The sequence below is a fragment of the Macaca nemestrina genome, chromosome 15 (assembly GCF_043159975.1).
Source record: "Macaca nemestrina isolate mMacNem1 chromosome 15, mMacNem.hap1, whole genome shotgun sequence".
NCBI classification, from domain to species: Eukaryota; Metazoa; Chordata; class Mammalia; order Primates; family Cercopithecidae; genus Macaca; species Macaca nemestrina.
The window spans coordinates 89,825,719-89,853,229 of NC_092139.1; the positions used below are offsets into that span (position 1 = coordinate 89,825,719).

At 55.6% G+C, this 27,511-nt stretch overlaps 1 protein-coding gene and 1 pseudogene across 1 annotated transcript in view; both read left to right on the forward strand.

Moving 5' to 3' along the window:
• Nucleotides 1-27,511, forward strand: part of LOC105498477 (BCR activator of RhoGEF and GTPase) — a 134,031-nt gene that overhangs the window by 75,473 nt on the left and 31,047 nt on the right. The window contains exons 3-8 of the mRNA XM_011770628.3: nucleotides 6,809-6,913; nucleotides 7,214-7,399; nucleotides 13,912-14,019; nucleotides 17,053-17,113; nucleotides 18,608-18,660; nucleotides 19,158-19,298. Coding sequence (XP_011768930.2) covers nucleotides 6,809-6,913; nucleotides 7,214-7,399; nucleotides 13,912-14,019; nucleotides 17,053-17,113; nucleotides 18,608-18,660; nucleotides 19,158-19,298 — 654 coding nt within the window. The remainder of the gene's footprint in view (nucleotides 1-6,808; nucleotides 6,914-7,213; nucleotides 7,400-13,911; nucleotides 14,020-17,052; nucleotides 17,114-18,607; nucleotides 18,661-19,157; nucleotides 19,299-27,511) is intronic.
• On the forward strand, nucleotides 7,406-11,612 carry LOC105498474 (F-box/WD repeat-containing protein 4 pseudogene; annotated as a pseudogene).

The window sequence follows — 27,511 nt, forward strand, 5'->3', positions numbered from 1 at the left end:
GCGGCACATTCAGTACAAGCTCTGCCATGCCCTCTGAGAAAGCAGTGAACCCGCGCCCCCACTCACGTGAGGACATAGCCTGGAATGGTCACAGGCTGGGTGGTGCTGGGCCGCCCGGCCCTGCATGAAGTTCTGACTCCTCTTGCTGGTCCCACTGCTCAGGGGGCTGCTTCAGCAGTGCTCTGGGGCCCAGATGCTCACCCTTTGCCATTGGTGCATATCCCCCAACTCGACCTCTTGGGTTCCTTCCTTCTTGGGCTGAGAAAATCACTGCCCCAGGGCAGTTGCTCCTTTCTGTCTTTTTGGTCCCTGATGACAGATTTCTTCCCCGCTCTGCTTAGCTTATTTCTAGATGATTTCTACCCTGACAACACCGTAGCCTGGCACGGTGGCTCACACCTATAATCTCAGCGACTCAGGAAGCTCAGGTGGGAGAACTGCTTGAGTCCAGGAGCTCGAGACTTCAGTGAGCTGTGATTCTCACCACTGCACTCAGCCTGGGCAACACAGCAAGACCCCGTCTTAAAAAAAAAAAAATAATAGGCCGGGCACAGTGGCTCTAGCCTGTAATCCTAGCACTTTGGGAGGCCGAGGCGGGCAGATCACGAGGTCAGGAGATCGAGACCATCCTGGCTAACGCGGTGAAACCCCGTCTCTACTAAAAATAGAAAAAACTAGCCAGGCGTGGTGGCGGGTGCCTGTAGTCCCAGCTACTCGGGAGGCTGAGGCAGAAGAATGGCGTGAACCTGGGAGGCGGAGCTTGTGGTGAGCTGAGATCGTGCCACTGCACTCCAGCCTGGGCGACAGAGCGAGACTCCGTCTCAAAAACAAAAACAAAAACAAAAAAACAATAATAATAATAAAAAGAACACGAGAGGGATGGACTTTCCCCTGGTTCTATAAGGAAGCTTCAGAAGTGCATCTTCTCACTGAGCTGCTTTTCTCTGGGGCTGACGCGTTAGCTGCAGGCCCGGGACTGCTGCTTATGTATATGCTTTTGTGATTTCTGAAGGCGTTGGTGCTGGGCAGGCTTCTCGTCCTGAACTGAGAGGATGGGAGAGGAAGCCAGTGGGTAACATGTACCTGCTCCATGCAGCACACACAGGCTGCTGCCTTAGGTAGCTTCCAATCCCACATCTAGCGTCAGCTTTGTACAGACTAGGAGGTTCAGAGAGGTGAAGTAACTTGCTTGGGCCACGCAGCTCCAGGGTTTGAAACCTTCCTGATTCTTCAGTGGACACACTTCCTCTCCCTCATCTGTCTTGTCTTTCTTGGTGTATCCCCTCTCTTGCTGCTTTGTGAGCGTGGTTTTGGTACTAAGTTCAGGTAGGCCAAGTGCTGAACTTAAGAAAGGCTATTTCTTTCCATCATCCTTGAGGGCTATCTTCACCCAGCCAGTCCTTGATGTACTTCTGGCCCCGAAAGGAAGCTGATCTGCCCACTCAGTGCCCCTGGTCCCTGTCCGGGGGAGGGGGCCTCCCTCCCACACCTGGCTCTGACTTGGAGTACAGCCTTCACCTTTTAGTGCAGGGCTCCTCCTCTGTGAAGCCACTCCAGATCCTGGTCCCCCGACCCCTGCTCCCTGCTTCTGCCCTCACAGGAGCTGTAGACGTTTCTCATGGTGCACATCCTGCAGAAGGTTGCACATCTCTGCCTGTCAGGTCCAGGGTTTCCAGTCCCAAGCACGCCCCCTGGCCCAGAGCTGGTCTGAAGAGGAGGGGATTTGATTGGAGAGCTGTGTGTAGCTCCTTTCTAGAAACCTTCTGGTGCTCCTTCCCAGTGGCTGGGGCCCCAGGACGGGTGCCCTTCACTGCTCTGGAGACAAGCATAGCCTTGATTTCCTGGTTGCCCTGCCAGCCACGCAACAAGCCATGCAAATGTCATCTTTCATTTCTGATCTTTGGTTTGAAGACATGGCTGTCGCTTCCTAGGACACCTCACTTCCCCCAGGGAGCATGGTGATCTTGAGGCCAGAGGCATGCTGATCCTGACCAGCCAGTGGGACGTGGGCATCAGCGTGCTCATCCCCCTCCCCCTGCACGCCACCCACCCCTCGTTTGGTCCCAGATGCTGATCTTGAGTCTTTTGGGCCATGGGGCCACCAGGAAGCCCTCAGGGAACTTTTTGGCAATTTGGGGTCTCAGTGGACTCCTGTGGCACGGGTCTTCTCTGTGAATACCCATTCGTAGTGTAGGCAGAGGTTGGACAGAGGCCAGGTGCCCCCTTGCCCAGGGTGCTGTGGGAAGGATTCACACAGGTTGGCCTGTTGCAACAACCTGCAGCCCCAGGACCCTGCACAGTGGCCAGCCCCTTGCCCTCTGTATGCCATCAGGGCCAGGTTCTTGGGGTGTTCGCTGGCTGGGCTGCAGGACAATGTCCAGTCTGTTGCTAATGAAAATCTGCCCTTGCCCAGAGCAGAAGAGGGTCCTTTTTCCAGCAGCGGTGCTCACTGCACACTCCCAGCCCGGAGCAGCCTGCCCCTTGCAGCCAGGGTTTTGCACCCTGATCACCACTGGGCTCCCCCAGATTAGGGAAACTAGGAGGAGGGACTAGAAGGGGCCTCATTGCGCTCTGCCTTGTCCTGAAGCTCAGTTCCAGCTCCCTCCCTCAGCTCACCTGTGGGCCTGGCAGCAGTCAGCTGACAACAGTTTTATTCACCTCGTTCTCTGTCAGCTTTTCCTGCTTGGTTGTCACAAGCCCATTTTGTTTTGTGGGTTCTTTGTTGGCTTTTATTTAGCCTCAGGTTTTGTGTTTGTACCTGCCTGGGTAGGATCATGGTAGGAGGTACTTCCTTCCATGTCACTGACTTCTTTTTCCAATTTCCCTTTACCTCCGGCTTCCTACCCGCCCCAGCCTCCTTGCCTGCCATCATGGCCCTCCCTGCATTCACGTCCTTTCCCTTAACTGGCACAAGCACAGTTCTGAGTTATAAATAGCCCCAGGCTGGGCCCTGCCCTTTGCTCTCTCGTTTTCTCTCCGTGGACTTGGCTGGTTTCTGAGCCATCCCTGTCTGATGCCACCAGCACTATTCAGGACTCTAGAAGATTCTCAGTCTAAGGAGAAGTGCCCTCATCCTGAGTCTTGTCTCCACCCTACCCAGTCCAGGCCCTGGGCCAGATGTTCCCTGAGCGGCCCTGCCCTTCAGAATAGGGAGGGAGAGCTAGACTCTGCCTTCCTGCCTGCGCTGTTTTTCCTCCTGGCTTTCCAAACCACGTGGACAGAACGAGACACAGTGCTCCCACCCACGCGGGCACAAGCATCTCACACTGGGTGGGGCCTTCATGGGCTCTGCAGCCATAGCAGCCTCCCTCGGCCCTGCAGGCCCCTTCGTACTCACAGTAGCAAGGTTGTCCTCAGAACATGAGCAGAGCTGGCAGGCTGGGTGGGTGGGTGGCCCTGCCCAAGGGGCCCACCATTCCCTTAACCTCTTCTCTCATGGAGCAGGGAGAGGCATCTGCGCACGGTAGGAGGCACCTGCAGGGCAGCTGGGGGCTGCTTTCCCCAAGACTCCACCATTCATGATGGGCAGAGAGGGAGTGTCATAGGCCACCCCACCCTATGTGTATGTGCAACATGGGCAGCAGACTTGCTGAACTTGGGAAGCATTTCAGGGCACCAAGTCAGGCTCAATTGACAGTCCTGGGTTCCTTGGACCCAATTGTCTCCAAGTGAGAGTATGGAGACCCTGAAGGAGCCCTCAGAGATTCATAAAAACACAGCCAATACTAGGATACAGCCAGGTCTTTGAGATCCACTCACTGATTTATTAAACGAATCTTAATTGAGCACCTGGGTGTTCCAGGCACTGTGCTAGGCAAGGAGGTTCCCAGCTCAGCACAGCCATGGCCTGGATCCTACCTGCGGAGCCACTGCCTACCCTGCCGGGGGGACAGGTGTGCATGGGACCTGCGTGTCCTTTTCCTTGGAGCTGCTGTCCACCCAGATCTTGATGGCTGTCCCCTCCACACACACACATGTACCTGTGTATAAATGCATGTATATACACACGTATACACAGGCACCCGGGCATGCTGACAGCTCATGCATACATTCACACAAGTGTGCACACACTTAGGAGATTCCCAGGGCAAAATGGTGACCCAGGAAGGCTTTTTAGATGGTCCCAGTGGGCAAGTGAAGATGTGTGGTCCAAGCCCCAGGGACTCAAGTGGGGCACAGGGTGGGGCTCCCTCCCCAGGCAGTGGAGGCTCAGGGCCAGAGTACATTTGCCTGAGACCATGGGGCAGGCCAGGCCCTGGGTGCTTTGTGTTGAACCTGCTGTCCATACCATGACATGCCTCCCTTCTAGTGGGCCAGGGAAATAGGACAGCAGGGTTGGAGTAGGCAGGGGCTGTGCTGGGACCCTGATTCCAAATTCTACAGATAGCATCAGGCCTGAGGTAACCTCAGTCAGATCCTTCCTGAAACCCATCAGTTCTCACTGGAGGTGATTCTGCTCCCAGGGCATGTGTGGCAGCGCCGGGAGACATTTGTGCCTGCCACACATCGGGGGAGAAGGTGTTACTCACATATGGTAGGTAGAGGCAAGGATGCTTCACAGAATCCTACAAGGCGCGGGATGCCACACAGCCCCTGACAGACTCCTCTAGGCCTAGATGTCAGCGGGGCCAACGAGGAGCCTGCCCGCAGCCAGTGATTTTCCCTGAAAGTGGGAAAGTGAGTGATCAGGGACCACCACCCCAGTTCCATACCTGTGAGCCCAGCAATCAGTGGAGAAGTGGGTGGGGCTGTCACAGACACCAGACCTGGCCCCCCTCCCCCGCCCCGCGCGCACGCACACACAAACACACACGCATGCACTCACGCACTTTCTTCTGACTGCAGGCAGGGCCAGTGGGCACAGGCGGGACAGAGGGAGCATGGCTTCAGCCCGGTGGAGCACTGACATCTGCCATGGGCACGGCCAGCCTCCAACATTGCCAGTGGCCAGGGAGCAGACGGGAGTGACCAGGAAGTCAGGCGGTGGTTTCTGTGGCCTTTGGCGTCGTCATCTTTGGTGTCATGCCTTTGTGGGGACTGTTGTAACAAAGCACCACAGACTAGCGGGCTTAAAGAACAGGAGTTTACTTTCTCATAGCCCTGGAGGCCTGAAGTCCAAGATCAAGGGGTGGGCAGGGTTGATTTCTTCTCTGGCCCCTCTCGTGGACTTGTCTTCTCTGTGTGTCTTCACATGATGTTCCCTCCATTTGAGTCTGTGTCCTAATCTCTTTTGCCAGCACTCCGGTCCTGGTGGGGTGCCGTGGCTCATGCCTGTAATCCCAACACTCTGGGAGGCTGAGGTGGAAGGACTGCTTGAGCTCAGGAGTTTGAGACCAGCCTGGGCAACATGGCAAGACCTTGTTTACGCACACACACACACACAAAAATTTTTTTTTTTTGAGATGGGGTTTTGCTCTTATTGCCCAGGCTGGAGTGCCATGGCATGGTCTCGGCTCACTGCAACCTCCCCCTCCCATGTTCAGGCAATGCTTCTGCCTCTGCCTCCCAAGTAGCGGGGATTACAGGTGCCTGCCACCACACACGGCTAATTTTTGTATTTTTAGTAGAGACAAGGTTTCACCATGTTGGCCAGGCTGGTGATCTCGAACTCCTGACCTCAGGTGATCCACCCGCCTCGGCCTTCCAAACTGCTGGGATTATAGGCGTGAGACATTGTGCCTGGACCCCACAAAAATGTTTAAGTTAGCAGAGCAAGGTGGTGGGTGCGTGAGGTCCCAGCTACTTGGGAGGCTCAGGTGGGAGGTTTGCTTGAGCCTGGGCTCTCAAGGCTGCAGTAAGCTGTGACTGTGCCACAGCACTCCAGCCTGAGTGACAGAGCGAGACGTCGTCTCAAAAAGAAAAGAATGGGACACATGGAATCTTTTGACTTCAGTTTAGCTTAATCACCTCTCTAAAGGCCCTGCCTTCAGATCCAGTAACGCTCTAAGGTACTGGGGGTTAGGGCTTCAACATGAATCTGAGTGGGGAGGGGAGACATTATCATAACTAGGATTAGAAGGTGGCCTCCCATGGTCTCTGTCCCCTACTTCAACATCCAACAATGTGTCAGCTTCATCATTTGGAGACAAAAACAGTAGAGCTTCCCTGAACTTTCGGCAGGGATGCTAATGGGAAGGGGGACTTTGTCAAAGCCCTCGTGTAAGAGGGTCCCTGCCAGTGATGTTGGGGTCTGAAAAGCAGGGTCAGGGGACACAGGCCTTGAGCCCCAGGGACAGGGTTCTTCTGGAGCAGGTGGTAGCAGTCCCTGTGGCTGGGAGGGAGGGCATCTGGAGAAGGCGGTGCTGCTTGGAGGGCGTCAGTCGAAGGGTCGGTCACGTGGCAGCAGCAGTCAGAGAATCCAGGTGAGGAGGGCCCCAGGTGAGCAGTGGGGAGTGGAGCTTGGCTGCAGCAGGAGCCAGGTGGCCATGCTGTGGGTTCCGACGCCCCCTCGGCTCAGAGCCGCCTCCTCCTTCCTCGACTGTGTGAGGCAGCTGCTCTTGGGTTGCAGGCAGAAGGTGTGGAGCGAGGCCTGGCCCGGCCTGCTCCACACCAAACTCTGTTTCGTGGTCTGGCAAGACTAAGGGTGGCCCTGGGTGTTGCCAGATGAACCCCTGGGATTCTCAGCGACCACGAGCATGTGGCTTAGTATGTGCGGAGGGTCCCCTGCCTCTCTAATTCCATGTGGAGCCTTCGTAGGGGCAGGGGTTTGTCCAGAGGTCAACAAGCTGGCCCTCCTCTCTCAGAGGGCCCTGATGCAAGCATCCCCCTACCGCCCTTCCAGGCTGACTTCTGTCTGTTTCTCCTGCAGAATGAGCTGGACTTGGAAAAGGGCCTGGAGATGAGAAAATGGGTCCTGTCTGGAATCCTGGCTAGTGAGGAGACTTACCTGAGCCACCTGGAGGCACTGCTGCTGGTGAGGAGGGTTTAGGGAGCTGAGCAGGGCGGGAAGGGGGAGGATGACAGGGTTGGGGAGCCTCTTTGCCCTTAAGTCCTAGGTCAGCTGTCAGAGCCTGGGTGCAGCTCGCCATCCCTGGAGTGGATACCAGTGGAAGACTGAGTTGCCAAACCAAGCTGGTTTTAAAATTGTATTTGTTATGTAATTTAAAAATAAAAGTGCATATGTCAGGTAACCATGACTGTCTACTGTCATACAATGCACCTGACAGATGGCAGCCCCTCTCACCTGTGCTACCTCACCTGTGTCCTCTTTCAGCCCATGAAGCCTTTGAAAGCTGCTGCCACCACCTCTCAGCCGGTACTGACGAGTCAGCAGATTGAGACCATCTTCTTCAAAGTGCCTGAGCTCTATGAGATCCACAAGGAGTTCTATGATGGGCTCTTTCCCCGCGTGCAGCAGTGGAGCCACCAGCAGCGGGTGGGCGACCTCTTCCAGAAGCTGGTGAGTGATGACCCAGGGCCGGTGCTGGGACTACAGGCATGTACCACCACATCCAGCTAATGTTTTGTGTTTTTAGTAGAGACAGGGTTTTGCTATGTTGGCCAGTCTGGTCTCGAACTCCCAGCCTCAAATGATCCACCCGACTTGGCCTCCCAAAGTACTGAGATTACAGGCGTGAGCCACCATGCCCAGCCTTTTTTGTTTGTTTGTTCTTTGGTTTGTTTTTTAATTTATATTTATTTAGATAGCTATTTTTAGAAAGGGCTGGGGACTCCCTGCGTTGTCCAGGCTGGAGTGCAGTGGCTCTTCACAGGCATGATTCCACTGCTCATCAGCATGGGAGTTTTGACCTCCTTCGTTTCCAATCTTGGCTGTTTCACTCCTTAGGCAAACTGGTGGTTCCCGATTCCTGGGAGGTCACCATATCGATGCCAAACTTAGTATGTAGTGCACTGCAGCCCAGAACTCCTGACTGAAGCCATCCTCCGGCCTCAGCCTTCAGCATGGCTGGGACTACAGGTGCGCGCCGCCACACCCTGTGTGCACACACTTTCCCTGAAGCAGGCTTCCTCCACTGGGAAACAAGTCCTCTAGGGGCAGGTGTGGCCAGAGGCCAGGCCCCCTCTAAGCGTGAAGAGCATGTGATTCCTTACAAGCCCTGCCCCCAGCACTTCTGGACTGCTGAGACACCCAGCTCTGGCCTTGGGCCTCCCCTTGGCTGATGCTGGGGACTGAGTTTTCTGCTCTGAGGTGTGGCTTTCCCGTAGGGGGACCCCTCCCTCTGCCACCCTGTGCTGCAGAACCCCCAAACTCCAAGCCAGAGCTAAGGCTTGAGGAACACACAAGGTACTTACTTTGTTCCAGTTCTTGCTTCCTGGGGCTCTTCCCGCCATGGCCAGAGAGCAGGAGGCTGTATTTTGATATATGCTGCCCCCTCCATCTTTGAAGCCCCCCCCGCCAATTTCTCCCTGTGTGTGTCAGCAGTTTTAAACCTAGTGGAGGGTGGTGGCTCAGGCTGGGCTCCGCGTCAGGAACCCCCCCGCCCCCACCAACGATGGCCTGGGCGAGGGCGGGGGGCGTAGAGGCAAGGAAGCTGCAGGAAGGGAGAGTGGTGAGGGGGAAGTGAAGGAAGGGGAAGAGGAAGGGAAAAGCGAGCGAGAGGGGCAAGGAGGAAGAGGAAGCGGGGCGGAAGGGAAGCCCGGACCGCAGACGGCGAAGAAGACAGTGGGGCTGGGGGTTGAGGCAGGAGCAAGGGCATGCCCAAGAGAGGAAACAGGGAGGCGGAAGCATGGAGGAAGGGGCAAGAGGCATCATCAAAAGACATGAGGGGAGCTCAGGAGCCGGGAAGGAGGCACATGGAAGAGTATGGGAAGAAGGAGGAATGGAGAGTCAGGGCTAGGCATTGGGAGGGCGCCAGGCTGAGAAGAGCACAAGGACGAGGGGGTCAGGCTTGGGCCTACATCTCTGGGACAGGGGCGGCCATGGCCGTGGCAGCCAGGGAGGAGGAGGCGGCGGCAGCTCGGGAGTCTGCCGCCTGCCCGGCTGCAGGGTCCATGCTCTGGCGCCTGCCGGAGGTGCTGCTGCTGCTCACCTGCTCTCACCTGGACATGCGGGCCCTCAGCTGCCTGGCCCAGGTGTGCCGCTGGCTACGGCCCTTCACTGGCTGCGACCTGCTCTGGGAGTCTTTGCTGGGCATGATGAGGACATTTGCCACTTTGTGCTGGCCAGCTTGCATATTGTCAGTGCAGGAGGAGATGGGAAGATTGGCGTTGGTAAGATTCACAGCACCTTCACTGTCAAGTACTCGGCTCATGGACAGGAGGTGAACTGTGTGGATTGCAAAGGGGGCATCACTGTGAGTGGCTCCAGGGACAGGATGGCCAAGGTGTGGCCTTTGGCCTCAGGCCGGCTGGAGCAGTGTTTACACACCATCCAGATTGAAGACTGAGTCTGGTCCATTGCTATCAGCCCATTACTCAGCTCTTTTGTGACAGGGACGGCTTGTTGCGGGCACTTCTCACCCCTGAGAGTCTGGGACCTCAACAGTGGGCAGCTGATGACGTACTTGGGCAGTGACTTTCTCCCAGGGGCTGGGGTGCTGGATGTCATGTATGAGTCCCCTTTCACACTGCTGTCCTGTGGCTATGACACCTACGTTCGCTACTGGGACCTCTGCACCAGTGTCCGGAAAGGTGTCATGGAGTGGGAGGAGCCCCACAGCAGCACCCTGTACTGTCTGCAGACAGATGGCAACCACTTGCTGGCCACAGGTTCCTCCTGCTACAGTGTTGTACGGCTGTGAGACCGGTGCCAAAGGGCCTGCGGCTGCCTGCACACCTTCCCGCTGACATCAACCCCCTCCAGCAGCCCTGTGTACTGCCTGCGTCTCACCACCAAGCATCTCTATGCTGCACTGTCTTATGACCTCCACGTCCTGGATTTTCAAAACCCATGACTGTCAGGGCCACCCCTGCCTGTGGGCCAAGGAGACCAGCGCGTCAGGGACCTCTCTTGCCTGGAGGGTGCAGTGATAGCTCCTCCCCACTGCCCCACTGTGCTCCTGGGCCTGTGACCCCGGTGCTCAGGCACCTTACACTAGAGGCTTCTGACTCCTGGGGCTTTGGGGCTTACCAGAGATGCAGTCCCTCCCAGGAACCTGTTGGAGAGGCAGGACCTGCTGCTTTAGAGGAGTGAGGCTGAACCCGGGCTTTGCGACCCTGTTTGGCCAGAGCAAGGGTCTGGCCTGGAGAGGCCCATCCTACATCCCTTGTTAGAGCCACGATAGCCTACGGAGTGAGGTGAGATGCTGCCACCTTCCCAGATGGTTCCTTTCTGCCCCTTCCTGGAAAGAAGGATGAGGCTGCCAGTAGCTGGCTGGCACCAGCCAGACCTCACCCTTGATTAACCTCTCGGGGCCAGGGGTTCATTCCTGGGGCACCGTGGCCTGGTTTTGCCTTGAAACCAAGAAAGGGCAAAGGGAACCCAGCAGTTCTGAGTGAGTTCTGAGCCAGCCCTGACTCAGTCTGGCTGTTGAGACATGCTACAATTTTCATTTTTGTAAAAATAAAGCTTGATTGTTCAATTGTTCACAGAAAAAAAAAAAAAAGCAAACACCTAGCGGACGTGACTTGGCCTGCCGCCTTCCTGAGAAACGGAGAATCGTGGTGTTGGGGAAAAAAAACACACATCCAGAGCTCTTCCCCAAATAATATTCGGAAATCACTCAGAGACTTTTTTAAAATTTTAATATCTCAGGAACACTGGAATTTAACTTTGGGAAGTTTCCGCTGGCTTCCCTGGAGGCCTTGAGGTACCTTCATGTGTCAGATGATGCAGCCGGAAGACTCGGGGGAGAGGCTGGGGTTGCAGTGGGAAGTTGTTCCCCAAAACCATGAGCTGAGTACTCATGTGTGTTCAACCTGGGCTGGGTGCTGGGGACTCCCCAAGGACAGATAGGCCCAGTGCCTGCCCTTGTCCCCATGACCAGCTCAGTAGGGTTGGCCCAGCATCGCTCCGTCAGGCATCCCAGTTGGACAAGTCTTAGAACCAAAGGAGCTCGCAGTGCCCTGCCCAGCTCCGGTGCCTCTTCCAAGCCCAGAAACTCGTGATCCTCGTCCAGTGGTTCAGAAAGCCAGACTCAAATGCGGCTCCTGCCACCTCCTCCTGTGTGGCTGTGCGGGCTGACTTCCCTGCTCTGGGTTATGTTTCTGGCTGAAGTTTTCACAACTCAGAGTTTTTATTTTTCTAATTATTTCAAACTTACAGGAGAGCTGTAAGAATGGGGCAAAGAGCTTTAGTATAGCCTTCACCCAGATACACTGATTGTAACTTTTTGCCACATTTGCTTTATCTCTTTCTGTGCACACACAGATGCACATGCACATACACACACACACACAAGCACAAGATGTTTTGCCCCCTGAATACTTCATTGTATATTTGCTAAGAACAAGGATATTCTCTCCTATAACCCACAGTACAATTTGTCAAATTCAGGAAATTTCACATTCATAAGATACTATTATTTAATATGTAGTTCATATAAATTTCCCCCAAGTTAACAGTTGCATTCTTCACAGCTGTTTTCATTCCCTGATTCAGGCCCCGGTTTAAGATCATGTTATGTACTTGGTTGTCACATCTCTCTAGTCTCCTTCAATCTGTATCAGTTCCTCAGACTTTGCTTGTCTTCCATGACCTTGACTTTTCCCCCCCCCCCCCCCCCCCTTGAGATAGAGTCTCCCTCTGTCACCCAAGCTGGGGTGCAGTGGCGCAATCTTGGCTCACTGCAACCTCTGCCTCCTGGGTTCAGGCGATTCTCCTGCCTCAGCCTCCCCAGTAGCTGGGACTACAGGCGTGCACCACCACGCCCAGCTAATTTTTTGTGTGTTTTTAGTAGAGACGAGGTTTCACCATGTTGACCAGGCTGGTCTTGAACTCCTGACCTCAGATGATCTGCCCGCCTCAGCCTCCCAAAGTGCTGGGATTACAGGTGTGAGCCACTGCACCCTGCCTTTTTTTTTTTTCTTTTGGAGATGGAGTCTCGCTGTATCACCCAGACTGGAGTGCAGTGGTGCGATCTCGGGTCCCTGCAACCTCCACCTCCCAGGTTCACACGATTCTCCTGCCTCAGCCTCCCAAGTGGCCGGGATTATAGGCATCTGCAATTACGCCTGGCCAATTTTGGTATTTTCAGTAGAAACAGGGTATTGCCATGTTGGCCAGGCTGTTCTTGAACTCCTGACCTCAAGTGATCTGCCTGCCTTGGCCTCCCAAAGTGCTAGGATTACAGGCATGAGCTGCCATGCCCAGCCAACCTTGACATTTTTTGAAGGGCACAGACCTGCTCGGGTTTGCCAGTTTCCTCAGGAATAGCTTCACGTTCTGTGTAACAGTACCACAGCAGCGAGGCTGTGTGCTTCTCAGTGCATCAGATCCGGAGGCACGTTTTTGATTAGCGAAAAATGTGGGAAGGAATTGCTTAGAACTTCTCACAAGCCACCTGGAAGATGTGAGCTCCTGGAGCAGGAGGGAGGAAAAGTCTTGAAAGGAGTCCTCCTCCCAAGACCCCCGAGACCCTGCTCAGCTGTCAGCTCTTCTGAGAGGCTGTCCTGGTCCTGACCACATTCTTGAAAGCAGCCTCGTCGCTCTCAGCCCCTGTCCCGCTTGTAACCATCTGCCATTACATTCCTTGTGTGTATTCATGCATGTGTTGATAAGCGCTCTCCTGTTAGAACACCAGCTTCGGAGGGCAGCGCTGTGTCTGAATTGTTTACCACTGTGGTGACAAGGCCTAAAGCAGGCCCTTAGTTTGACTGGGAGGCACTCAGTGACTTGCAGAGGAGGGAAAGAAGGAAGAGCTCTGGGCCTCATCACTGCACGGATGAGGAAGAACCTAGAATTGGAGGACGCAAGGACTCCTCCGGGTGGTCAGCATGGCAGGGGCCTGGCAGGTGTCTTCCGGCTGCTACCCTTTCCTCATACACTCTAAGCCCCTTCTTGCAGCCCCTGTAGGGAGCAGGGCCAGAATATCAGACAGTGCCAAGGGTGCCTGGTTTATCCAGCATCTGGGATTGTCATCTGTAGAAACATAAAATTCAATATAGATGCAAATGCACATGGAAATAAAATTTAGGTTTGACACAAAACAAATGCCAGGAGCCGTGAATGCCTTGGGCTTCCAGCTTGCAGTCAACTACGGTGGGAGTCTCCAACCCTAACCAGTGTGTCCCCTGGGTCTGCCCTTACACTCCCCAGGCCTGGGTTTGCTGGTTTTTCCCTCGCTGCCTGTAAAGGTGTTGTGGGGCCCAGAGATGGAGGTATCTGCCGCACTCACACACAAGGCAAATTGTTGCTGAATTGAGTGCATGTCTGAGCAGTGAGGAGCGCTCTTATTGCCATTGGTTTAATAACAAACAGAACACCTCTCGCCTTACAGCCAGTCTCCCCCCGCCAGGTGTGCAGCATGACACCTGAGCACCCTCACCAGGCCCAGGATGGGCTCGTGTCTGTGCGGCAGGAGGCTCTCCTCTGCAAAAGCAGCCGGACTTGGCATTTCTTATGTGTCTGAAGGGACTGGACATGGCGTGGAACACCATGGGTGGGATGGGGGGTGACCTCCGTGTCCAGGGTACACTCCTGCAGCCAGAATGAGAAGGTGCTGCGTGCAGACACTTGTCCAGATTCACTGACAATCTTGAAGTTCAGCTGCCGCTCATAGCACCATTTCAGCGAATGGGGTGGGAGGAATAAGTAGCTCTGGAAGGGAACTGTTACCTGCCTGGTGCTGTGAGTCACTTCTCAGCATGTCATTTTGGGAGCGGGAAGTGTGCTGGGTGCGTGGGGAGGGGAGCAGGTGGGAGGGAGCCGCATGGAAGCGCCGAGGCCTCTGCAGCCTGTGAGCCGTCTGCTGCCCCTGGAGTTTCTGCAGAGCTGTGCACAGGAGCCTGCTCTTCCGAAAGGCGGGGGAGCAGCAGCACCTGTCCCACTCTCTCTTCCTTCCTCCCCCTCAGGCCAGCCAGCTGGGTGTGTACCGGGCCTTTGTGGACAACTACGGAGTTGCCATGGAAATGGCTGAGAAGTGCTGTCAGGCCAATGCTCAGTTTGCAGAAATCTCTGAGGTAATGCCTTGATGCTCTTCAGACAGGTGCACCGCTGACTCCCACCTGTACCCTCCACCTCCCCAGGAGAACAGAGTGCACCAGATCAAGATCTGGTCGTGAACCACAGGTGTTTCCAGATTCTGTTGGGTTCATTGCGTCAGCCCTATGCTGGGGATGCTGTTGTGCCCAGACAGAAGGAGCAGCCCACAGGGTGTCTGGCCTCCCCAGGGGCGAGGGCCTGATTCTGGGGGTTGGCCGGGTTCCAGGGACACTGCACTGTCTGTCTGCAGTGAGGGGTGTCTGTAGTTCTGCCCGTTAACAGCTCTCACCATAGGAGTCCTGAGGCTGACTTTGTATCTGGCACTGGAGGCAAGCCTGGAGGTGTCCCACTTTTCCTTTTCTAGCCTGCCAGACCTTGAGAGCATTGAGGAAGCATTGAGGGGCTAGTGCCACGGGGCGAGGGCTCATGTCACCTGTGCTTTGTAGACCCACGTGCAGGAGCAAAGCGACAGGTTGGAGCTGCACTACCCCAGGCTCTAGGTCTGAGAGGCTGCTGACTCCCTGCCTGCATTTAGCCCCAGGAAGCTGGAACCTCAAACCATGCAGTGTTAGCACCCAGGGCCTCGAAAGACTCATTCAGAAACAGAGACCATGAATGGGCCGTTCAGGCAGAAGCCAGCCGCACCCCTGGGTCTGCACTCTCCAGACTGGGGTTCTTCCTGCCCTTCCCCAGCCTGTCTGCCTGGTGGCCACTCTGCAATGTTTTCCTCTTCGGGGTCCCTTGCTGCTTCATGAGCCCCCCATCTCACTGTAGCTTTGCCTTCTGACTTGGCTTTCCCCCCATCTCACTGTAGCTTTGCCTTCTGATTTGGCTTTCCCCCACCCAGCAAGGGTTCTGAGGAGAAAGCCCTCCAGGTGAGAACTGCAGGGTTAGAAAGAGACATGCGCGCTAGAAATAGGGAGTGAATGCGGTCACCCTTGCTGGGACACACCCTCAGCTGTCACCCCTAGGCTTTGTTCCTGAGGCTTTGTGCCGTCTTATTGTTTATTGCAGGATGGAGCATCACGGGCTTCGCTCTGATGTCTCCAGTGGTGACAGTACCTGCCGCCCTGTTCCTCCAGAGTCTGTGGGGCACCCTGCTCCGCCAGGTGCTGCTGGTAACAGGCTCTGCATGCATCTGGGGCTGCAGCTCCCTCCCCACTGCCAGACTCCCTCTGGACCATTCAATCTATTCTCTTTTCCTTTTTCATTAAACTAGCAACCCTCCTCCCCAACAGCTGGAATGATGGCACCGAATTTCAAGTGACCCTGACAAATCAGGGACCTGATTTTTTAAGAGCAGGTTACAGTTAGGTGGACAAGTTTAAGTTCACCTGGACAGGTTTCTGCAGAGGAGGGAGGAAACACCATAGGACGCCACCTGGGGATCACGTGGTCCCACCAACCCTGCACCGGTGGATTCTGAGCTGTGGCTGAAATGCGGGGAGTGGGATGGGGCTCAGGACCAGCTGGAAACCGACCCACCCTGAAGGTTTGTGGCACCTGCACCGTCAGGGCGACTTGCACTTTGGTTCTCGGTGTTTCAAAAAAGACCCAGAAGAATTGGAGCCACCCAAAGACAGCAGAGTCAAACTCAAGGAAGAGAAAGCAGCAAGCCCTGTGGAGGTGTGGGGGGTCAGTGCTCAGGCATGGGAGTTCGAGGATCACCCTCAAGTACAGGAAGGAGTGGAGTAGTGTCCATCTTCTCCTGGGACAGTCCTGAGAGATGGGCAGCATTATTAGATCTGGTTCCATGGAACGCCAGCTCTCCAGACAGTGGGTAATAGGAATTACATAAAAAGGGCTCTGGGAGTCAGGCCAGTTTGGGAAATACAGGGTTAAACCAAACTCATAAGTTTTCTTGAGGCAGGTGTTCCTGGAGCTCCTAGATAACTCCCAAGCATAGCACTGTCCACGGATACGTGGGCCGCCTCCCAGGCTCGTGTGAGCCCAGCACCTGGTTTTTGCAGTCTTTTGTGTGGCTCTCCCACCCCCTCACACCCTTTGGGAACTGCTGAGTCAGATGTACAGAGGAAAAATCACTGCGAGGGCTGTTAAACTCTCAGGAAAGGTACCAAAGTGCATGGCAGCGTTTGGCCCCAGTGAGCTGGAAAACACTGTCTTTTGGTCTTGAGATGTTTCCTGCAGCACAAGAGGTTGGCAGAGCAACCTCAGAACCTCTTCCGTTTCTGCTGTTTATGCTTTTGTTCAGAAGCTTAGTACCAGAAATTAATCTCAGCTCCTTCCCAGAGGATTTTAGGCACACAGGATCTTTTATTCTACATTTCTCTAGTGATGCTTTCAACGCAGTTATATCAAAACAGCCTAGGCTGTTCACTTACAAGCCCTGCTTTTGCCCTGGGAATCTTAGCACCTCATTTTTTAGTAAGTACACTTGCAAATCCGGAGAGGGCAGGTGGAGTTATAATCCAGTGTCAGTCTGCAGTGGTGGGCCTGCCCTGGCCGTCTCCAAATATGAGTGCTCTTCTGAACCACCAGCCCCCTGCATGCTGTCTAATTGCCCCCAAGAAAACAGTGACGTGTGTTTAGGAGCGTGCTCCTGTTGGCCTCCATTTACAGGATTCTCTGTGTCAGAGGATCTCAGCCAGGCATGATCTTGTTCACAAGGGACACTTGGCAATGCCTGGAGACATTTTTGGATGTCACAACAGCAGGAAGGCAGGCATGCTCCTGTACCTATAGGTAGAGGCCAGGGCAGCTGCTCAGCACCCTATGGTGCCCAGGAAAGCTGCTTAGAGAATTTGTAGCCCAAAATGTCAACGGTGCCCTGGCAGAGAAGCCTTGTCCCAGGTAGACCGCAGCATCCAGGGCATCCTGCGTGCTCGGCTTGCTCGTGTGTCCCTGCACACCCTGTGATTTCAGTCTCGGCTCAGAATGCGCCTGGGGTTCGTTGCAGTGAGGAGGGAAAGCTGAAACTGCTGCCAAAGGGGGAACGTTCTGCATCAAAGCTGCTCTGTCATCTGTGCGAACATGCGCTTTTCTCTCTGCAGAACCTGAGAGCCAGAAGCAACAAAGATGCCAAGGATCCAACGACCAAGAACTCCCTAGAAAGTGAGTTCTGCATGCTGAGGTCTCTGTGTGCCCTTGTCAGGAAGGCTGCTGCTGGCAGAGGGGGCGTCGTGGAAAAGCAGACACAGTGCCCAGTTGGGTCACCCCTTGGCGCCTTCCCTGTTCTGCTCTTCAAATAGAGTGGGGATGAGGAAAGAACAATTCAGGGAGGGCAGGGAAGGATACCATCAGTAGCAGTTCGCCACCAAGAGTAGCAACAAGGTGCTGCTTAAATTGACTTAAATGTCATCATGTTGACCCCAGTGGCCTTGTAAGGAGGATTTTTTTTTTTTTTTTTTTTAAGGCAGAGTTTCGGTTCACTGCAACCTCCGCCTCCCGGGTTCAAGTGATCCTCCTGCTTCAGCCTCCCAAGTAGCTGGGATTACAGGCACACACCACCACGGCCAGCTAATTTTTGTATTTTTAATAGAGATGGGGTTTCCCCCATTATTGGTCAGGGGTCAGGTCGGTCTTGAACTCCTGACCTCAAGTGCCTTGGCCTCCCAAAGTGCTGGGATTACAGGCGTGAGCTGCCGCACCCGGCTGTAAAGAGGATTTTATTTTGTTTTTGCCGATGACAAGTTTAGTCATAAAGTAATCTGTACAGAGCACAGGCTCTACGTGGCTGGGCAGGGATTGAGTCCAGAGTTGCTGGGAAAGTGGTATCAGGAATTATCAGTCACTTCTTACTTTAGTTGTGAGGGTGTTGTGAATAGTTACACTTGCAGAGAACAGCAGGCCCTGGAGCTTTTTGCCCCAAACCTCAGTTTCCCCATCTGCAAAATGAAAATAGCGATGTGTGCCTTATGCTGGTTGTGGGAGGCATGTCTCAGAACACACGTAAGCATCCGTGCCTGGGATTGGCCACGCTCACTGTCATCATGGAGAAGCACAAGTGGCTGAGGCTGGCCAGGGCTCCTGCCATGCCAGGGAGCTGCTCCCACTGCAGTGGGGCTCATGTGCCTCTGGATTTCGGGTATCCTCGGGCAGGCAGGTCGCCAGAGAACCTGTCAAACCAAGAGTTGTGTCGGCATCTGAGTAGGTTTCTGCCTGTCTCAGAGTCAGGCGTCTGAAATGTCTCGGGATTGATGGTAAGAGCAGCTAAGCGGTTTGTTCAGCTTACCCTCTGGGCCGGGGAGCAGGTCTCCCTCCAGAATTGGGGCCCTCCCCAGCCCAACCTTGCCAGGGTGGGCTCCCTGACCTCAGGCTAGAGGAGCGGCAGTGCTGAGCCTTTTTAGCTGTTGTCACCTTGTCACCGAGCCAGCCGTGCAGGCTTTGGTCTGACAGCTGCTCTGGACTCTGCATGCAGTAAATGTCCTGGACTTAAAGCGTTCCAGGTGGGTGCTCTAGCCTTGCCCTGGTCACTGCGCAGAGGGGAGATGGGGCCTGTGGAGGGTGGGGCAGCCCCCTCCCCACTCACCCTTGCACCGAGGGTGGTCAGGCAGCTGGTGTGCTTCTCCATGTGCAGCCTCTCTCACCACCCCTCTCTCTCCACAGCTCTACTCTACAAGCCTGTGGACCGTGTGACAAGGAGCACGCTGGTCCTCCATGTGAGTCACAGCGCCCCTCCAGACTGGGACCAAAACTGCCCTCTCAGACACACACAGCAACAATGTTCTGAGACCTTTTTTGGTTGTCATTGCTGCAGCCAAGGGGGTGCTACTGGCCTCTAATGGGTAGAGGCCTGGGATGGTGTTGGACATTCTGTAATGCAAATGACAGCTCTCTCTTGCCCCTCAACAAAGAATTACTCCACGCAAAATGTCAGCAGTGCTGAGGTTGAGAAACCCTGCCCTAGATCCAAGAGGAGCCCCTCTTGGCCGTGTGCATGCATCGTGGGTTTGCTGGAACACATCTAGGACCTGCTTCCAGAACGGTGCTCACACAAGCTCTGTCCGCAAAGCCCATGCCCATGTGAGAGAGGCAGTGGTGACACTGAGGGAGCTGGTGCTCTGGGCTCCGTCTGCATTTTGTGTCTGCACTTTGCACACAGTGGCAGGTGTCAGTGCTCCTCTGTGTCTAACTCGAATCTTTCTTCCTGGGGCAGGACTTGCTGAAGCATACTCCTGCCAGCCACCCCGACCACCCCTTGCTGCAGGATGCCCTCCGCATCTCACAGAACTTCCTGTCCAGCATCAACGAGGAGATCACACCCCGACGGCAGTCCATGACGGTGAAGAAGGGAGAGGTGAGCGTGGCAGGGGATGGCTTGGGTCCGCCCAGCCTGCTGAGCTGGGGGCATGCAGGGTACCCTCGATCTGAGGCCTGGAGCCCCTCCTGGTCCTCAGCAGACCTTGCCTTTTGGGATTGGTGAGTTTGGCAGCACACTCAGTCCCGTGTGGAAGGTGTCTGGGTGCAGTTGCAGGGGTGACCCCACATGCACCATACTCTCCAGGCAGCAGCCATCACCATGCCTCACTCAGCCACCTCTTTTCTTTTCTGTCATTGTGGGTTATGTCCAGGGACCCCTTTTTTTCACACTCTTGCCAGCTCAGGCTCCCCAGCCAAGGAGACCTGTGCAAAGGAGGTGAGTAGGAGGATGGCATTTTGTCTGCCTGGAATCCTCCTACTTCCTCCTGAGTGCTTTCATTAAAAAACAGTTAACGTCGGGTTTAAGGATTAGAAAGGGGGATTCGTGGTTTGTGTCTGTGATGTGAGACTGGATGAAGCACTTCATGTCTTCCTCTGGGAAGACTCTCCTTCCCGTTCCCCCTGTCACTGACGTATTCTGTGTGCACGTCATCGATGAGCAGGGATGGCCTGTGGGCGTGCCGCTCTGAGCCTTCCTGGGCAGGGCCTGGCACATAGTGAGGCTGTTTCATTCCCAGGCAGGTAGCAGCTACTGAGAATGGCCGAGGCGTGCAAGCTGGGGAGCCGGTGTCCAGGGGGAGCAGCTTTTGTCAGAAGTAGCGCTGAGGTGAGGGGAGCTGACCCATGGCGTCAGGGGTCTCATGCAGGGACAGGAGCTGTCTGGCCCAGGCAGGACACAGAATGGGCATGAACCTGACTGTAGTTGCCTCTGAGAACCACCTCATGGCTGGGCACCATGGCTTATGCCTGTAATCCCAGCACTTTGGGAGGCCTAGGCGGGTGGATCATGAGATCAAGAATTCGAGACCAGGCTGGCCAACATGGTGAAACCCCGTCTCTACTAAAAATACAAAAATTAGCCAGGCACAGTGGCAGGTGCCTGTAATCCCAGCTGCTCGAGAGGCTGAGGCAGGTGAATCGCTTGAATCCAGGAGGCGGAGTTTGCAGCGAGCCGAGATCTCACCACTGCACTCTAGCCTGGGCGACAGAGTGAAACTCCATCTCAAAAAAAAAAAAAAAAAAAAAAAAAAAAGACCGTCTCCTACTCTTTCTTCTTGTTCGTGTGCCATGTGGTTGGCAGTGTGCCAAGGACACAGGCCCTGTCCTCAGGGCCCCCATAGGGTGGACCTGCCCAGCACATGGGGCTTGCTCCTCCTGCCCTGGGCCATCAGGCAGGCAGCTGTCAGCCCCCTCTGCTGCACACCACTTTGGGAATGGTACTCTGAGTACCCAGAGTCTAATCAGAGTTGACCTGGAGTGAGGGACTTGGTCAAGTTTCTCCTGGTGGGCCTGGCCCAGGAAGGGCATGGAGGAGGAAGGAGCTGTCCGCTCCATTCCACCCTCCAGCTTGTCCAAGCCCTGGAGCTAGGCAGACTCAGGGTCCCATGCCAGCATCGTGAGGACCGACCCACTGGGTGGCCTAGAGCTTCTCCCAGCTGGGCCTATTCCTTGTCTTTGCAGCAGGATGGGAACATGACCCCACCTCATTAGGCACCTGGGCTCCCAAATGGGTATGATTTAGTGGCAGTCCTGGCCATCCATGTTGACTCCTTGGCAATCTCAGCCCTTTGAAGGCAGAAGTGGGTCCGTGGCACCTCCCAGGGGAGGCGTTGAGCAGTGCAGTTGTTCCCCAGCTGATCATCCCGTGGCTGGGACCTGGGAGTGGTGGGGGATCAGATCTTGCTTCTTGGAGCAACAACCGGGCCCTGCCCCTGGTTCTCTTCCCTGGCTCAGGGCCACAGAAGGAGAGAAAACCTGTGACAAACCTGTGGGCAGTCCACACAGATCTAAGTGGATGTTGGGTTTGCTTCTCCTAAGCCTCCATGTGCTGGGTGGGTTCCTGCCAGGCTCGCCCTACCCTCCTGAGACGCCTGCTCTTTCTTTTCTACCGACTGTTCTCTTATGAGCGCTCTGACCTCCTGGGAGGTGGCCGTGGGCGTCCTTTTTCCCATGGCTTCCCCTGTGCCAAGTCTGCTCCCTGCAACTCCAGCTGCCATTTAGCATCCCTAGAGAAAAGGAAGGGCCTTCTCAGCGCTCGGATCATTGGAATCCACTGCTTTGGGGAACTGAGAAAAATGCCATGTTGCCTAGAAGTTGGCACCCAGGCCCTCGTTCCTGCATCCGTCGCCATGGGGACTGACTTCCATGCTTACCCATGGCCACATCTCAGGACCACCAAGGAGGAAGTGTAATTTAAAAAGGGCTGGGTGCGGCTGGGCACAGTGGCTCACCTCTGTAATCCCAGTGCTTTGGGATGCCGAGGCAGGTGGATCACAAGGTTCGGAGTTCGAGACCATCCAGACTAACACGGTTAAAACCCCATCTCTACTAAAAATACAAAAAAATTAGCTCGGCGTGGTGGTGGGCACCTGCAGTCCCAGCTGCTCGGGAGGCTGAGGAAGGAGAATCTCATGAACCTGGGAGGCAGAGGTTGCAGTGAGCCAAGATCGTGCCACTGCACTCCAGCCTGGGCAACAGAGCGAGACTCTGTCTCAAAAAAAAAGAAGGGCTGGGCGCTTCACAAAGGCAAGGGCCTGGATCTGCATCCTCCCCAGCACCTCACCCTGGTGGAGGGGCATTTGCTCATAGAGGAGGGGTCACCTGGGTGCCTCAACTGCAAAGCAAGATGGAGGACTAATGACTCTAGAAAAGTCACTGTGAGTCTGACCAGCACCCCTTCATTCAGAGCTTTCTATCCGAGGCATGTTAAGGGAGGTGGCTTGATGGTGGCTAAGCCAGGATGATAGATGCCTGTGCTGTGCCCCAGCCCCTGCCATTCCTGGGGCAGATGCTGCTAATCAGTTGGGCACTCCAAGCCTGGACATGCTCCTCAGTATCCTCTGGCACTGCCCAATGGGTTTGCAGTCCTTGATGCAGAAAGAAAGATGCCGGATGGGCGAAGCCCCGTCAGGTTCCGCTCTCCCTCACTGCTAACAGTGTACTGATTTGGGGACACCCTTTTGCTTCCCTGGGTGCCCGGGCTCTCTGAGGGCAATGATGCAGGGTCCGTGGCCCCTCCACTGGGTGTTGAGACTGAAAAGGTTTCACAGCCTGAGAGGGACTTTATGAAAGTGAGGGGTGGTGACCTGCCTGCATGCCGCCATCTGTGTTGGAGGTGACGGGCAAGCTCCCCTGACGTCACTAGCCAGGAAAGGGGGGCAGGAGCTCCAGGCTACTTCCTCTTAGAATTTGCAGCCAGGGTGGGGCCTGAGCTTTTCTCTTCTGCCCATCTCTTAGTTTGGTACATGCCATGGAGTGTCAAGTTCTCAAAGGGAGAAAGGAACTGTGCTTCTGAGATCTCATGACAACTCTGGGGTCAGAGATGATCTCCCTTTTACAGATGAGGAAACTGCGACTCAGAGAGGTTGAGTGTCTTGCCCACAGTCACACAGCCACTAAGTAGCTAAGCCAGGATGCGAGTGAGGCCACAGGCCCCCTGGTCACCTGTCTGCCCCTCGGGTGTGTTACTCTGGTTCCCTTACTCCTCTGTGAGCCAATAGGACGTTTCCACCCATCCTCTTGTGCCTGCACTACCTGGAGGTAGGAAAGAGGAGGAGACGTCCCTTTCAGCTCTGCACACTACCCCATTCCCTGCTGCTGCTGCTGGGAGTGCGTCAAGGGGTTGGGGCTGTTTCTGGCTTCCCTGGCATTTGATGTCAAGAGGAAAGCTGCCTCTGTCGGCCTGGGTGTTTCGAGGTTCTCTTGCAGTAACTACTGGGCCTCCTGGGAGGTGGCCCATTGCTACCTGCTGAGTCTGGGCAAGTCGGGCATTGAGGAGAGGCCCAGATGTGAGCTCTGTGCAGGGTCAGCCACCCCAGCCCCAGACCCTCACTGTGGCTCCTGTAATCTCATGGCCCTTTTCAGCCACATCGCACGGCTCCAGGGCTGTGTTTTTTGGGGAAGAGTGACTTTGGGCTGCATTCCAGGTGGCTCCCTGATGCTGAATGGTGGCCAGCAGGTGCTCCAGCTTTCCAGCATCCTGGCCCAAGCACACCTGGGGGCCATGAGCCACAGGTGCTGCCAGGAGAATGCCCTCCTTAGCCTCCCCAAAATAACAGGATCAGAGGATCCCACAGGCACGGTTTCTTTCCAGGCCTGGGTTCTGAGGGCTGGTGGGTGGCGCTCATTTGTTTAGCTGAATTAACTTCACAGTTAGATAACCGATCCCCACTACTGGGTGACTTCCCACGTGGTTGCCTGTCTGTCTCCTCAGAGCCTTGGCACCATGTGCTGCTCAGCACCCCCTCGGCTTGGGCTCCGCAGCATAGTGGATGATCCAGTTTGGCTGTTTTGTTTCCCAAGAGCCAGCCAGGCAATGACCTCCAATACCCTTTCTCTGCCTGGGATCCCAGAGGCCCCTCTTGTAGGAAGAACACCGGCAGCAGTCCAAACGGGAGCTGCAGGAAGGCCCTAGAGCAGGGAAGTACCACCAGTGCAGGCTTGAGGCTGAGATGGTGAGGCTCGGGCAGAGGAGAACCAAGGTCTTTCAGTTGATGATTAAGGAGTTGGAGAGCAGGCTGGGCACGGTGGCTCACACCTGTAATCCCAGCACTTTGGGAGGCCAGAGCGGGTGGATCACTTGAGGTTAGGAGTTCGAGACCAGTCTGGCCAACATGGTGAAACCCTGTCTCCACTAAAAATGCAAAAATTAGCTGGGTGTGGTGGCATGTGCCTATAATCCCAGCTACTTGGGAGGCTGAGATAGGAGAATTGCTTGAACCTGTGAGGTGGAGGTGGCCATGAGCCAAGATCACGCCATTGCACTCTGTACTCCAGCCTGGGCAACAGAGTGAAATTCCGTCTCAAAAAAAAAAAAAGAGTTGGAAAACTGTTGGAGAAGCCAGAACCTCTTGGCAAAGTTTGCAGGGGTGCTACGGAGAGGGAGGTGCCCACCCCAGAGGTGAAGACGGGATGGGTGGGGTTCTCAGCTCCACTGGACACCAAACAGAAGCTGTAATGGCAAGGCTAGTGCCTATGTCGAGAGCTAGGCCTTTCTGGGCCCTTCATAAACATTGGCAAACAAAGCTTGGGTTCTCGACTTGTCTGGGCCAAGTTCTAATTCCTTCCAGGAGCGTGGGCACGTTGCTTACCTCTGAGCTGTTTCTTCTCCAGGCAGTGGTGAAGCTGGAGCCTGCTGCATGGGAGGGTTCTGTGGAGTGAGATGAGATGTTTTACGTCATGCTCTTTTCACACCTTCTTGGCACCCAGAAAGAGCTCAGCAAATACTAGCTGCTACCAGCCACCCTGACTGTGGCTATCAGCCAGCATTGTTCTTCCCAGGCCCCGCCCTATCCTCCACCTGGCATAGGGTTTCTCAGGGCATAGGAAACTTTCTGGGCCAGATTGGCCATGGGAGGCTTTCCTGGGGACCAGAGAGTCTGCAGGGAGGGCAAGTCAAGAGCAAGTGAGAGGGAGGGAAGGATGAGCAGGACCCTTGACCTCGTTCTCGGCTGCAGTGTGTATTGGCCTGCCTGGTGACCCTCGTTGCTCCTGGTCCCACTGCCGAACCTCTGGAGTCTGCCACATCTCTGCATAGACAGGGCCACTGACAGGCAGTGGCAGCCAGTTCAGTGGCACTCAGCCAGGTCTCCAGGGGTGTGCACTTTGCTCTGGGGGCAGGGTAGTGGGGGCTGAGGCCACTGGCTGCCTTCAGGGCCCCCCCCACCAGCCAGCAGCTGACAGCTCCACCTTGGTCTTCACTTGGGCCGTCTTCCTTCTCCACTTTCTCAGCTGCTACGTGGGCATCTTTGGCAACTTTTCCTTGTCCCACCAGTCAAGGCCCTGCTGATTTGTTGATGATCAAACTGCAGTTCTTGTACCTGGGGAAGATTTCCAGCATCTCCATGGAGCCGTGGTCTCTGATTGCTGGAGCATGTCGTGGTCGGTTCAGGCTGCTGTAACAAAGCACTGTCTGCTGGGAGGCCCACACACAGGCCTTTACCTCTCACAGTTCTGGAGGCTGGAGATCCAGGGCCAGGGTGCCAGCAGGGTCAGGTTCTGGTGAGGGCAGTAAGAAGCACGGCTGCCATCCCCCTGTATCCTCACATGGCCTTCCTGGGAGTGGACATGGAGAGAGAAAAGGACCTGTCTTTCTTCTTATGGGGACACTCACCCCATCCTGTGGGTTCATCTGTACCTACTCACCTTGCAAAGGCCCCACCTCCAGATACCAGCCCGTTGGAGTTAGGGCCTCAGAATGAATTCTGAGGGGGACAGAAACTTTCAGTCTTAACAGTGTGCTTCTTCCGGGCTGGCCTTCCTGAAGGCCAGTGACAGTGAAGATGCAGGCTGTCCTGGCCGCCCTTGCTTTCTGGGGGCTCCTGTGGGGATGATGATTTTAGTTGTTCACGGAGACAGGTGGTGTTTCTTCCAGCTGGTGTTTCCCACCTGGGATGTTGGGGGGCTCCCCAAGGGGAGTGTTGTCCTGCCAGCTGGGGCCTGCTGTCCCACTGCCCTGCCCTGCCCCGCAGCACACACGGGGACCCATGCCCACACGGGGTTACTTGCACCAAGACACACACAGGCCTGACACGCACAGGGACTTGCCCTTGCCTGGAAATACACTCACATAGAAACATGGAGACACACACAGTGAGACACACGGGCACTCACCTACCCAGGCCACAGGCCTGTGTGGGGTTCCATGCATGAGGACACGCTCAGGTGCTCACACTCACACGAGAATGAACACACCCAGAGACATGGAGATGCACAAAGGGACACACAGAGACGCAGACACAGAACACATAGGATCTTCCCCTGTGCCCTTCTCACACACAGGCTCCCACAGCGCCAGCAAGCCAGCTCTCCAAAGTGTGGTGCTGTCCCTGTCCTGGGCCGTTGAGGTCCTGGCCTTCTCTGTCCCACAGCTCCAGCTGGGAGTGTTTGCCCTAGGTGAGATGCTGAGCATTGGGGACAGTGGTTTCTAGCCACGTGGCCTTATGCCAGCTTTGAGATGCAGTCAGGATTGTGACCCCGGCCCACCCTTGCCGTGTGCCCTGGACGATGACTCGGGTGGGCTATGTGGGAAGCCTGTGCTGATTTCAAGGCCAACTGTCCTGTATTCCAGGCTGGGGACCAAGTTGCTGAGCGCTTCTGAGAGGGACATCTCCTGGGCAGGGAGTGACATACGCCACACCATGTGGGCCTGCCAGCTATGCGCTGGTGCTGTGTGGGCTGGGAGGGCAGGGGCCAGGTGAGAGGGACTGCAGAGCAGGGCCTAAGATGCTGTGACATGCTGGGGTGCCTGTGGCTTTTGGGCTTCTCTCAGATAAGAGTTGCACAGGTGGGTGGGGGTTTGGGGAGGCTGTGGCAGCATCAGAAGAGTAGCCCAGAACCAGCTGAGTCCACTGTCCGAGCCTCCCAGGCCTGCAGCTCGCATCCCAGTGGGACCACATCCTCCCCACAGTCAAGCCTGTGTCCTCTCAATGTGGCATGCTGGCATGTGGGTGCTACAGGCACCCAGTGTGACACTCACTGGCCTTGCCGAAGGCCGAGGGTGCCCCAGAGGTGAGTTGTGGGGAGCCTCTGCTGGAGAGGGAGCTGCATTTCTGGCCCGCAGGCAGAGTGAGCTGGGTCTGCGGCTTCTGAGCTGAGCATGGGGTGCCCTCTGCTGGTGATGGCGAGAAGCTCAGTGCCTTTGTATGGAGAAGCCTGCCATCCAGCCCCGCCACTGCCCCCAGAGGGAAGGCGCCTGAGACCCCTCCTCCTTGGCCAGGAGGCTGTTTGCTGTGTCCCTGCCAAGAGGGACCTCAGTGTCCTGGGACCCTACCCAGACCTGGTCCCCGCCGCAGATGCAGCAGTTTGGGTTACCTGGCTTCAGCGCTCCAGCTCTACATGATGTTTCTCCAGGTGCACATGCAGTTTCTTGCTTCCCGTGGGTGCTGTCACCAGGCGGCAGGCGGGGTATGGGTGAGTGCCGATGAGTCATGGCCTTGGCACGCCGGCAGTCTTCCTACCCTTCCACTTATGGGCACCAGCGGCCCCTGCGTAAGTCATTGGTTCCCCCTCACAAGAGCCAGCTGGCTGTCGTGAGCCAAGCTGCTTATGATGGTGACATGAAGCCGCCACCCCGAGAGTGTCGGAGGCCTG